Genomic DNA, 12,471 nt, shown 5'->3' with positions numbered 1-12,471 from the left:
CTTTATTATTTGATCAATAATAACATTAAACAACATTTAGGGGCAATCTGGTCATTTTAATAGTTTTGTCCCGTCCTGTCCAGCTTACCAAACGCATGACAGACAATTAGTCCAGTCTTGTTCTAGTCGTACCAAACGTAGGACAGACAATTAGCCTTGTCCTGTCCAGTCCCGTCCCGTCCCATCCCATCCAGTCTGCGTACCAAACGCTATCTTAAAACAAATCATTTTATCACATCAATAGGATACGATAATCCAAATTCTCGCATCACACAGATGCGATAACTCATGATCATTGCATCATAAGGATGCGATAACAAAACCTCATGATCAAAAAAATCATCATTTCCAAAAATTGATTATGTCATCCTTATCACAAGTTAACCCAACTCCTGATTATGCCACCCTTATTTCAAGTTTAGCCAGCTCTTGATTATGTCACCCTTATTATAAATTACCCGGCTCCTGATTATGTCACCCTTATTACGTCATATGATATAATTATGATAAAAACCACCATTTTGCCAATAATAGCATCAAAACAGTTTAATAACAGTTGCTCATTTAAATAACCATACGATTTTATACCCAGTCTCACCACCATGCTCAAATAACATCCAAAAACAGTTTTATCATCATCCTCATGTAAGAACCATACGGTTCAATTTTCAAATATCAAATAAGAAAAGTTGATAAATTAAATTCACTTTATTTTCATGTAGATGAAAATGAATTAACACAACAACAACAACATTTTAAATAGAAGTCATAGAATCAACTTTTCTTCCTCTCCTTTACAGGTCTGTTTTTCACTCAAGAGAACAAACACACAGAAAAGCTTTCTTATCTTTCTTATTTACTTCATCCACATCCCAATGAGATAATAGACACTTATCTCATAATAATACTACTTTAAAACAATGAGGCGGTGAAGGTTTTTAAAATAATTAATCACACTCACCCATGAGATAAGACAAATATCTCATATATAATAACATTTTAAGCACATTAAACCCCCACTTACCATTACTTTTAAAAAACAACCCCAATCAATATAACCGAATAACCCGGTTATCACATTTAATGTGAAAAAATTGGAGGTCTATATAACCCTAGCTTAATAGAAAAAAAAATCTCAAATATATGGACTTCTTCGTATATTTTAGAGATGATCTGATCAGTACGGACCATGATGATGAACTAGATATGGACACCTCTAACAAAATTTCATTCCTAAACAAAACCCCATTTTTGATTCATTTCATCATATTCGACGACCAAAACAAATGAGAAATTTGTCTCTTTTTCATTTTCTCAAAGGAGCGTGAAAACACACAAGATCTCTTCAACAATAATAGTAAGTGTAAGAATACATGCAACTTCATAAGCTTGTTCTGCAAAAGATCCCTTGAGAAAATAAACAGTTCGTCCATGTCTAACTGATGTGAGACTCTAATACGCCCCCTCCAACAGAGACTGGACAGATAAATATGTTCTCGATGGTAGACCTTAACTCCGATATCAAGTGAGAACATGTAAACCCCCGTTAGATTACTCTTCAAAAAAGCTATCAAAGAGAGAATGAGAGTTCCATCATATATTTAAGAGAGCGTCCAAATCTAGCCGGCTCTAACATTAAGATCTAACAAACTAAATATCTGTGAACTTGAGTTCGGCCAATAAACTTTTAAATCAAACCCGATCCATACAATGAGTAGAGCTCACTTAGTTACAGTTGTGCTTGCAACTCACAATGCAACTCATTGCTACTTTAGGTTTCCCGACAAGGATCTAGACATAGAGAATTTACGGGACAAATTAAAAACTAGTAGCAGTTACTGCATGACAGTTGGTCAGTAATCATCCAAAGAGATGAGCAATCTTGAATAGATAGATGGATGCAGGTCGTGGGTCGTTTCAGGTTCTTGAATCGCCTACGAGTTTGATCAATGTTTACAATAACCAGTGCCCACTTCATAATGTAGATCATTCACTCCACTCCACCTGAAACAACTGAACAAGTAACATTAAAATGCGAAAAAGCAACAATTCTTGCAAGTTGACAACAGGTGATACTATGTCTCACTCGTAAGTAGGGTTGGAAGTAAGATGTACGTTGACCTGACCTCTACCCAAATAAGTTAGAAGAGTTGTTTCTTGGAAATGAGAAAATGTTACTGCTTGTTAAGGGCAAATTTGTCCTAACTCCTAAATGTAAGTTTTGGTTAAAAACTTACCACTTGAGATCAAGATGTAGCCTATTTGCATCATTTCTGCTCTTCTACAATCTCACAGAGATCTAAATCCGCAAGAGTTTCCTTCCCAAACAATGTGAACCCAACCGTTGCCTGCAAAAGAAGATCTTTTTAAGTGCAAATCAAGCTTCCAAGAATGCCAAAAGGAACTTTCTTTTTAGTTCTACGTTTCAAGATTTACATACAAGTGACCAATTAGTCCTTCCAAGTTTAAGTGCACATGAATCTTCAGCAGGTATAGGAACAAGGGCAAAAAAGGAATGCATACCATTCCTCTTTTCTTATCTAGTTTCTTTATGGTGCCTGTGAAGTCTGTAAAGGCCCCCGACACGATTCGTACAGTTGACCCTAAAAGAATCCCTGAAGGTTTTCTGGATTGTCCTTTTGTCTTTGCTGCAACTAGCTTTTGATCTGAAAGTGAAAGCAATCTTTTATCAAGAATTTCCAACTCATGACCAACTTCATGCTCTTCTTCAAAAGCTTTATCTGACGCTTCCTGTTTCTCCTTCACTTCTTGAAATATTTCTTCCATATCAGCATCAGTTATGGGCCTTGGTTTGTTAATCTGTCTCTTTCTGCAAAAAATTTCACAAGAAAAACCAACATGATTAAAAGCATAGATCAGTATTAATTAAAATTAGCAGCTGTTTTTGTTTTTAGAGTGGCTTATTGAAGGAGATATTGCAATTGAAAAGCATGAGAATGCCAAGAAGAAGAAGACCTTACGTGTTTSCAACCATTTGTCCAACGAATCCTCCAACCCCATCACATTCTCTTATAAAATTGTGGAGTTCCCTATTCAGTGTGCAATGCAAAAACACGCATCCAGGATAGAGAGGCTTCGGTTTAACTGAGATTGAACCGTTCTTCAACTTCTTTTTCTCATTGACAGCTGCAGCATATACCTGCCATGAAATCAGGAATGCATCAAAGACTGATCATAAGCTCCTTCTTTCCCCAATCAACAGAAATATAAATTCTTCATAGTAGTATGGAGGGTTGGAAATAATAATCATGAGGGTCGGAAGTAAATGGTTTGACATCATAACCAAAAGATCGATTATACATATTTTGTACCATGGAACCAAAGTTCTACACTAGGCTCGTTTGGTTTGATGTGGTTTGGTCTAAAATCTGAAAAAGTGAATTGGGTAAGATTCTTGGTCCTTTCTATGCCTCTTAGCAGGTAAGATTCTCGGTCATTGTCATGATACCCGGTAAGCACTTACCCCGTTAGCGTTCGGTAAACGGTCCCTTAGTCTTATTAATCAAGACTTTGCCTTCTGGTTTTCTGACCTTGCTTTCTTAAGGACACTTGGTGCATATTGTTTAGGTTTTGGGGTGCTGCCCCGAACCCGCAAGGGACGCTACCCCTAGACCCCTGCTTAATAGGGAGCTCAGGTTTTAAGTTAGCTTATATGAGCATGCACTCTGCAACTACTAACCCATATTGTATTTGTAGCTTAACCAAAACCCCATCAATCTCTTGTAAATCACAGTTACACCAAAAATCTTGATGACAGTAAGATCACCAAAAGGAACAAGACATTGTGAGTATATACTCGCAACCCCTTCATGGGTTGTGAATGAGTTGAAAATTGAGATTGGAGTCAGCGGCTGTTTACCTTCAAACCTTAATAGTCTCTGTAGATGACATAATACTAACCAAGGATGATAAGGAGCACAAGTCGTTAGTATTGCTTAGCTATGATTAAGACCTTGGGCAGGTTGAAATATTTTCTAAGAATTTAGGTGGCACATTGAAAAAGGGGGATTTTTATAAAGTATTATTACACCTTAGTATTGAATCAAGATTTTGTGCAATGGCACAAGGTGGATGTGAATTACTTCGACCGGAATCATCCAACAAAACTTGAAAATCAAGTGTGAAGATCCTATTAAGCTCTACTGAGATAATAAATCAACAATAGATGTAGCTCACAACTCGGTTCAACATGATAGAACAAAACACGTCCACGTGGATAGATATTTCATCAAGCATAAACTTAGGGACAAGTTGATGACATTCTCACCAAACAGACTGGCTAGCTCAGTGTTTGAGAATACTGTATCCAAGTTGGAAATGAAAAATTCTCAGCTTAAGGAGGGTGTAACTTTGTAGCATTAATCTAGGAGGCTTAAATTGTTGTAGATTGTAATCCAAAAGGGGGATTTTCTACAACTAGATTCTTGATTTTATGTTGTATTCTCTGTGTACAAAAGAGGCTGTCTCTTGCCAAGGCAACAAATCTAACACAAGTTGGACTAAAAATGTATTCTGAAAGGGTCTCTATCCCTACCTAGGGTACTCTTTACAAGAATTCTGAACTTCCAAAACATTCTCAAGGTCAAAATCTATGGTGATTTCACAATATCAAACAGTTCAAATCAATTGACAACACATTCTGCAAAATCAATATAAAGCATGACAGGAGAGGGTGATACCTTAAACTCAGCATCAGGAAAATTGCGATGGAGTGCCTGCATCATCTTTACAACAGTATCCTTACCGGTAGCTCTGGAGACCTTGACAATCCACCATCGGGGACCCAGAAGAGAGAGTTTGTCAAGGTTAAGTTCTTCCTTCCAAGACTTAAATTCCTTCTTGGGTTTCTTCAGTAACTTTTCTTCGACTTCTTCCCTCCAATTATACAATCGATTTTCGTCTCTTTTGGCGTTCCTCATCTCTCTTTTCTCTTTAGCTGTAAGAACTGCTGTTTTTTCGGACTGGAGAGTTGCTCGGATAAGGAGCGTGGTGGGTTTTCTTGTGCAGATAGGAGCAAGTGTGGACGGGAAGGGAAGAGGGAGGAAGGTCTGGCACGGACGCCATGGGAGAAGAAGGTCTTGATTCATCTTTGTATGAACGTTATCGCTTTACTGTTTCAGTATTTGATAAAAACCAAGGTTTATTATGTCATATCTATAAAATAAAATAAAAAGTCCTCTACAAATTGTTCATAAAACTACATCTTCAATCATAACGGTGGTGCTTGATTGGTTTGAACTTTATTCCAAAGGTAAAAAATATCGGGAAGTACCATGTTTAAATCCAAAGAGAAATAAAAATCCCCTTTTGGCCACGGTTCAAATGCAATGACTCTTGGCTATCTGCAATGACTCCGGTCACCCTGGGATTAGTCGACTCGCATAACAGATTAGATATCCATGTTAATAAAAAAAAACTACATTTTCAAGGTCTCCTTATATGTACCCGTTCGAGTTGTTTAATGTCATTGCGATTTTCTTGATTATTCTTTGGAACCTGTTATTAATTGAGGTACGCCAAAGTCGATCAAGACACCCAGGTTAACAAAAGGAACTACATTTTTCTTAACTCCATAGGTCATTCATCGAAACGTACAAACTGTTGGGCGCCGTATATTGATTTTCATATATAACTATATGTTATGCTCTTGCCCTATAAAATGATATTGTTATGTCCATATAAAATCAAGACAAACTCCTATTAGATGGTAGTTGAGATGAGAGTGGTTATCAACGAGGTATCGACAATTGACAAGTACACTAACGACCACTATCAAGATTTTCACTCTGACCAGTATCAGTTAAAACACCCACTTATCACTACACGTTGAAGCACTAAGGCACTGGATCTTACTAGTCACTCACTTAACGCACCAGGCACTCATCAAAGACATCGATCCATGCTAGGGTGTGCCATCTTTAAGGTCGCAACCTCATACCCATTTAAGGGTGTGACACCCTTGAACCTTGCTATACAAAGGTCTTTAGTGAGCCCATACTCAAGTTAACATAAACAAGCGTGTTTTACGTAGTTTTTATTTTATCTTTTGAAGCTCAAATCAGAACCTTTCTTTAGCTCACAATTAATCAATCACACAAATACGTGAAAATTTGGGGTAGAATTCGTTTCATGCTTACCACAAAACCTATATAGAAAACACGATTCCCTAGCAATACAATGGACAACCTTGTTTGTTTAAACAAGAAGAATGTAGGTATACTTGACCCTAATAATATTTCCTTACGGTTTCTCGATGACAGAGCCAAATGAGGAACTTAGTCTCGTAACTTACGTTATAGTTTCTAAAACCCTTTTAGTCTCGTGTATATCTCGATTATACCAAATGCACGATGAAACCAAAATCTCCACATATTCGATTCCTAGATTATTTCATGTGTATGAATGAAAATCAAATTAGTGAATAACAATATCGTTGAGACGATGAAAGGAACACCAAAGATAATTCCACATCATGGACACCGGTCAGCCATCGGTATGGATTACCTAACGATATATGCTAATACAGTAGATTCAAAATTGAGTTTTTATTTAGGGTGACAAAATTATGAACTACGGAAGTTACGTCTTTTGAAGTATTCGGAGTTTCATAATCTTTATCTGCGGAGGCTCGACCAGTGATACGCTTACTTGACTAAAGTTGAAAATCAAATATTTCATAACCTAAATGATAACATATGGTTTTAGATTTTTGTAATTAAAGTTTGAATGATTTCAATATCTTAGATACAATTTTAAGTTTTTATAATTTAAATTCATAATTCTAAAATTAAATTTCAAGTAATATAGTTTGTGAGGTATTTTTGTAAATAATTGTTAAACTTTACACTATAATCTTTTTGCCAATCCTACTTAAAACTTGAAATAGTCTGATCCAACTAATAATCTCTCTTTTACTTATTTCAAATTTTCAACGGGTCAAAAATCGGTCATGGGTCGGGTCGGGCCAAGCCTTACCATTTCCGGGCCTCAACAGTGTCGGCCGTAACCGGTCCCAGCCTATGTCAAAAATGTTGAGCCCGGTTAAGGTTAGTTATAACCGGTTACAGTCAGGCCGTTCCTAGTCCCATACTATTTTTTTTAATGATAGATTTTTAAAATACATTATAAAATTTGTAATTTGGTCACTCAATTACATTTTAAAAATGCGTTTTATTATAATTCAAATTACATTGTCTTCCAAATTGTGAATGTTTTTTTTTTGCCTTTTTTTGCAAATTAAGAACTTGGTATGTAAACCCCTTAACCAAGACACTTATTTATAGTGTTTAGAAGACAAAAAATCCAATAAAACGACCACCTAACGGCTATAAACGACTAGTTTTAAAAAAAAACCCGAGCCGGTCTCATAACCGGTCCTAATCCCGGGCCATGCCGGTCCTTGACCGGTCCCGAACCAGATCGGACCGATTTGTCCATCACTAATTTCAACTATGGATTGGAAGCCCATGTTGGAAAACCCTCTTGGGTTTTATGCATAAATTTTTGAGCTTTAGGTTTTGCAATTCTACACCAACATTTCTGTTTTTGAAATTCACGTTTCAGAATTATTTGTCATTGCTTCACTATTTACAAAATGACAATATTTTCTAACACTTTAGTTTAAAATATCAATACATAAAATGACTTATGTATTGATTAATTTGGATACCTAATATGTTATTTAAGCCGATTAATCCCAAAGAAACCACCTATGAAGTCACCACATTTAAACCTTCATGGCCACAAAGAGATTTTTATTTCTTTTTAGATTCGAACTTGCAACCTCCAAGCACTTGAGTTGTGTATTTGTAAATCATCAAAAAAAAATGCATATAATTTATCAAAGTAAATACATAGACTTGTATCAACCAACTCTAAGGTGCTGTTTGTTTTAAAAAAAAAAGCACTTAATTGCCTCTTATGTCTGAATCGGTCAGACATTGAGGGATTAAGTGCGTTTGTTTTTTTTTTAAAATTAAGTGCTTAAAACATCTGATTTCATCTGAATTATTTAGAGGTAAAATGCAGTCTGAAAACCTCTTAATTGCGTCGCCTCAAGCTCTCGCCTACCCTCCGCCATGTTCCTCTCCCTCTCCTCCCCGCTCCCCTCCTCCACCACCTCCATTTCTCTCCCTAAACCCCACCTCCACCCGCCACCACTCCGGCACCACCTCCCACCCTTTCTCCACTCCGGTGTCGGTATCGTCGATCGATCACCGTCTCCGGTTCCTAAAGCATCGGATGCACTGCCTCCTCCTTCATCTACCTCCTAGGGTTTTTCGGCATCGATTTCGTTCAATCCTTCGGAATCGAAGCTTGGGGACTACATCAGGGTTGCTTGAGCTTTGATTTGGAGATGATTTGAAGGAGGTTTTAGAGACTGTTTCATGTGGGTGTGATGTGATAATTTTGATTTCTAGAAGAGGGTTTTTTCTGTAATCGAAAAGAAGAACAGAACATGCCTTCTGATTTCCATTGTGAGCTTGGATCGTTTGAACACCAATTTCGTTTAAATGATTGGATATTTCAGTTAAATTTAATTGAAATGAATTGATTCAGATTTCAGACTTCAGCACCACCTCTTAAAATTCAGAAGTGAATTCAGACTTCAGACTTCAGCACCTCTTAAAAAACAAACGCCACCTAAATAACAAATGATAAATTCAATAAAATATATAATTTTTTTTTATAATATATGATAATTTATATGTACAAAGTAGTTGTTTGTTTACCACTTAATAGTTCCATTAAAAGACAACCTCTTAATCATTAAGAGGTGAATTTTGTTTGACAAAAAAAAAGTTTGCCTTTTTATGGTTTTAAAATTCTCTGAATGATTTTGTATCATGAATCTCCCTTAACCATTAAGTGCCCTAATTTCGTTGTATACAATTACCAAACAATTATATTTCATTTTGCACTATATCATGAGAGCCTCTTAATCATTTTGCAGCAAACCATTCAGCAATTGTCAAAGAGCCTCTTACTTAAAAATAATTTAAGTAGGGACTAATTCTGTAATGGGTCCAGTAGTTGAAGTAGTATATATGTAATTCACAATGTTTCACTTAATGTTTAGCGCCGAAACCTTAAACTTCTTTCCCTCCTTAAACAAACCATTTTTACACCATCTCAATTTTTTTCAAATACTCCCGCCCTTCCTCCTTCCTTCTTATGCCTCCTTCTTCAATCGCAGATCTCTTCCTTTCAACCTGCACTTAGGCTTCAGACATCGGAACTCAAATGGGGAAGCAAACCAAATCCAAAAGGTCGGAGAATGCAGTAGGCAAAGGAAAGGTAACCCCAGTTCAAGTCGCGTTTATCGTCGATAGATATCTATCTGACAACAATTTTGTTCGGACTCGATCCGTTTTCCGATCTGAAGCTTCACTTCTTATTTCCAAATCACCGGTTAACGAGGTACCCATTTCTTCATTTTCACGTTTTCTTGTTGTGATTGTTCATTTTCTTCGTGGTTGGGGATTTTGAGCTGAAGAATTTTTTGTTCTTGTGTAGGCGCCCAAGAGTTTGTTGAGTTTAGGGGATATGTTGGATGAATACATTTGTTTGAAGGAACAGAAAGTGATTTTAAATCAAGAAAAGAACCGATTGGAGCAGGAGAAGTTTCGGGTGCAAACGTTGTTGCGTGGAATGCAAGATGCGATGAATGCTTATAATGTTGGCGGAGCTTCTGCTTCTGCCGCCGCTCCTCTGCCATCTCCGATGGTTATGCCCATTCTGTCGGCGGGGAATACTTTGGCGTCCCCTGCACGTAATAATTCTCGCTCATTATTTTGAACCCAATTTAATCTTAAAACGCATGAATACTGTTTAATTTATATCTGCACTTGGAATTTGTTGCTCCACTTCGTGCCCTAAATTTTGTTTTCATGAAATTTTAGTTTTTCCCTTTTTGAATGTTCATAAGCTTATTATGGTGTCGATCCTATGCTTATTTCTTGATTACCCCTTTAATGTGTTTGTAATTCAGATGTCGTAAGCTTATTATGGTGTAGTTGAGAACCCTAATTCCCTTGATTGAAATCACTTGGTGAAATTGGATGGCCATGATTGACCTCACAGATTGCTCAATTGGTCAATTTCAGAAATTAGAACCACCCTTTATGCTCATTGGTTGATAGCACCATAAAGTTGTTAACTTTTATATTCAGAAGATCCAACAAGAAACTTTGTATATCTTGAGTGATGGTTGCAGATGTGAACGTATTTGATTCATTGCTCAACATTTAACAACCTTTGTATATCTTTTAAGTTATTTTAACAAAGAAAATACTTGATTCAGCGAGTTTTCCGGTGTACGACACCCAAGTCATGATGTCAACATCCAGACCTTCCAACTCTCTATCAGAAGTCACAAATTTCTCAACACCAACCACGAGTCAACCGAATTCAAAGAGAAGGAAAAGCACAAAAGATGTCTCTGGTGCCCCATTAGCTTTAAAGCGATCGCGCATTCAACCGTCAGGCAACCAACTCAAACCATCTGGTAAATAAATCTTGATCTACATATGATTCTTTTATATGATTGCTGAGTTTAGTTTCTAACATGTTTCACTCTCCAGGTGCTACTAAATTGGTTTCACAACCAACAGCTACATCAAGTAATCAAGAAACTGTTTTACAAATCACCCCAGCTCCATCAACTACTAAATCATCATTGGTTCAAGGTTCTAGTGTTGCCAAGTGTTTGTTCAATCCATCCAGTCATTCTCCTGGTCCTCAAACACCCTCACCTTCTCCAATCGACAAATCTATCTCTCCTGTTGATAATCAAACTCCACCTTCTAGTAACAAGAAAACCATCACACCTCAGCAAATCACATCAACAAATCGCACTGTTATCACTTCTGAGACCATCCAAGTGAGTCCCATGAAACAAGTATCTTACTATTCGATTGAGAGGAATCATTGCATTTCTTCACCATTGAAGTCAAGTGCACAAAGGTTCACTAAAAGGGATCATGTCAAAGGAAGACTGGACTTCGATGGTTCTGAAATGGCAGCAGTCAGTTCAGAGATGTTAACTTCTGACGAGAATACAGGATCTCCATCTGAAATAGAAGACAATGCCTTTGATTTTGACTTGCCTAATTTAGACTGTTTAGGAGTAGATTTCAATCTTACTGATTTATTGGGTGATTTCGATCTTGATGGTGATCGACTTGACTACTTTTGCCAGCCAGCTACTGGATCTTCTCCAGAGTCTCTTTCAGGGTAACACTCACCACCTGTTCTTCACTTGGACAATTTCAGTCTTTTCAACTAATTCTAATACCCTTTTTCTTCATTATCCATTAGATCACCAGACAAATTGGTGGATGGTTGCACAGGTGATCATGAACTTCTGTCAGGAATGTCTTCCACAGTGACCGAAATCCGGTCTGAGCAAGACATGAATATGCCAGGTAACAAATTAGCTCCATCTTTTAAAGCTTACATATGTTTCAGTGTAGAAATAGAAATAGAAGTTCTAAAGTGGTTCTTGACCGCTGCAGGGCCGAATTCGAGGACATCCGTGACATCAATAACCAAATGCATCAAAGTATTTAGTCCAGGTATATTTCCTTATAACTTTGGTATTATTCACACATGAATCATCTTCAAGTTACTGATTGATTATGTTCACAGTGAAAAGCCGCAAGACTACAGGATCAGATCATGAGAGTTGCGGTGTTGAAGGGCGAGTGGCTTAATAACAAGAACAGCTGAGCTGATAATTTGCTAACATGGTGCAAATATAGTAATTACTGCCATTAAATGGTGTTCTATTTACTACAAGTTCTTTTGTTTCTTGAGATTAGACTGAAACATTAGGACTGATATACCAATCTGTTGTTTGGCTAGTTCCCCTTGATCATCATCATCTTCTTTACATGGGTGTTTAAAAATGGATGTAACTTGCTTAGTTGACTTGTAGTACATTAATAGAATGATTATTTTGCTCATATTATATGAGCATGGTTGGATGATGCATAACTCATGGTTTGAAGGCATCTGATTCATGTCATTTTGATGTTATTCCTCTCGGTCCCATTGTCAGCCGTTCTTTATCATTGGCCTAACCCATCACGGTGGTTGGCTCCTGCCATCGATCTGCCTTTTTATATGTTTTTAGATTCTCTCTCTTTCTTATTTGTTTATACGTACTTTGCTAAATTGTTGTAAAAGAGGAAGAACCAATGAAAAACAAAAAAGAAAAGATAAAAGAAGAGATTGATGGTAGAGGCCAACAACAATGATTGGTAGTATGGACAACAGACACCGAAGGGACGGTGAGAGGTGGTGAAGGGAATCGATGTTGTTGGCTGCAAGGGTTTGAATGTCGTAGGATTTGAAAACAATAAAACTAATTTATGTTTTTTTACTTAAAACTCTTTCTAATTGGTTACAAGTGCTTTTATTACCTAAAAAAGTATATATATATATATA

General features: G+C 36.9%; 2 protein-coding genes across 3 annotated transcripts; one reads left to right on the top strand and one right to left on the bottom strand.

Moving 5' to 3' along the window:
* Positions 1 to 1,671: 1,671 nt before the first annotated feature.
* On the bottom strand, positions 1,672 to 5,149 carry LOC112517990. 2 transcript variants are annotated; one of them, XM_025125465.1, is made up of 5 exons: positions 4,701 to 5,149; positions 2,982 to 3,160; positions 2,524 to 2,830; positions 2,238 to 2,348; positions 1,672 to 2,013 (listed from the first exon to the last, which is right to left on the bottom strand). In XM_025125465.1, exons 1-4 carry the CDS (start codon positions 5,106 to 5,108, stop codon positions 2,268 to 2,270), a joined length of 975 nt encoding a protein of 324 aa, XP_024981233.1. In that variant the 5' UTR covers positions 5,109 to 5,149; the 3' UTR covers positions 1,672 to 2,013; positions 2,238 to 2,267. The 2 variants fall into 2 exon arrangements, with proteins under 2 accessions (XP_024981233.1, XP_024981235.1); XM_025125467.1 differs by having other exon boundaries at positions 1,672 to 2,004.
* Positions 5,150 to 9,264: 4,115 nt separating this feature from the next.
* LOC112517711 (flocculation protein FLO11) lies at positions 9,265 to 11,735 on the top strand. Its single transcript, XM_025125094.1, is given in 7 exon segments — positions 9,265 to 9,441; positions 9,538 to 9,793; positions 10,325 to 10,507; positions 10,605 to 11,294; positions 11,373 to 11,447; positions 11,538 to 11,597; positions 11,671 to 11,735. Coding segments are annotated over 7 exon segments (1,506 nt in total).
* Positions 11,736 to 12,471: the final 736 nt, after the last annotated feature.

The sequence above is a fragment of the Cynara cardunculus genome (assembly GCF_001531365.2).
Source record: "Cynara cardunculus var. scolymus isolate 2C chromosome LG 9, CcrdV1, whole genome shotgun sequence".
In the NCBI taxonomy this organism is placed as follows: Eukaryota; Viridiplantae; Streptophyta; class Magnoliopsida; order Asterales; family Asteraceae; genus Cynara; species Cynara cardunculus.
Note: the sequence above shows the minus strand (reverse complement) of the source record. Positions and strands in the feature narration are given on the sequence as shown.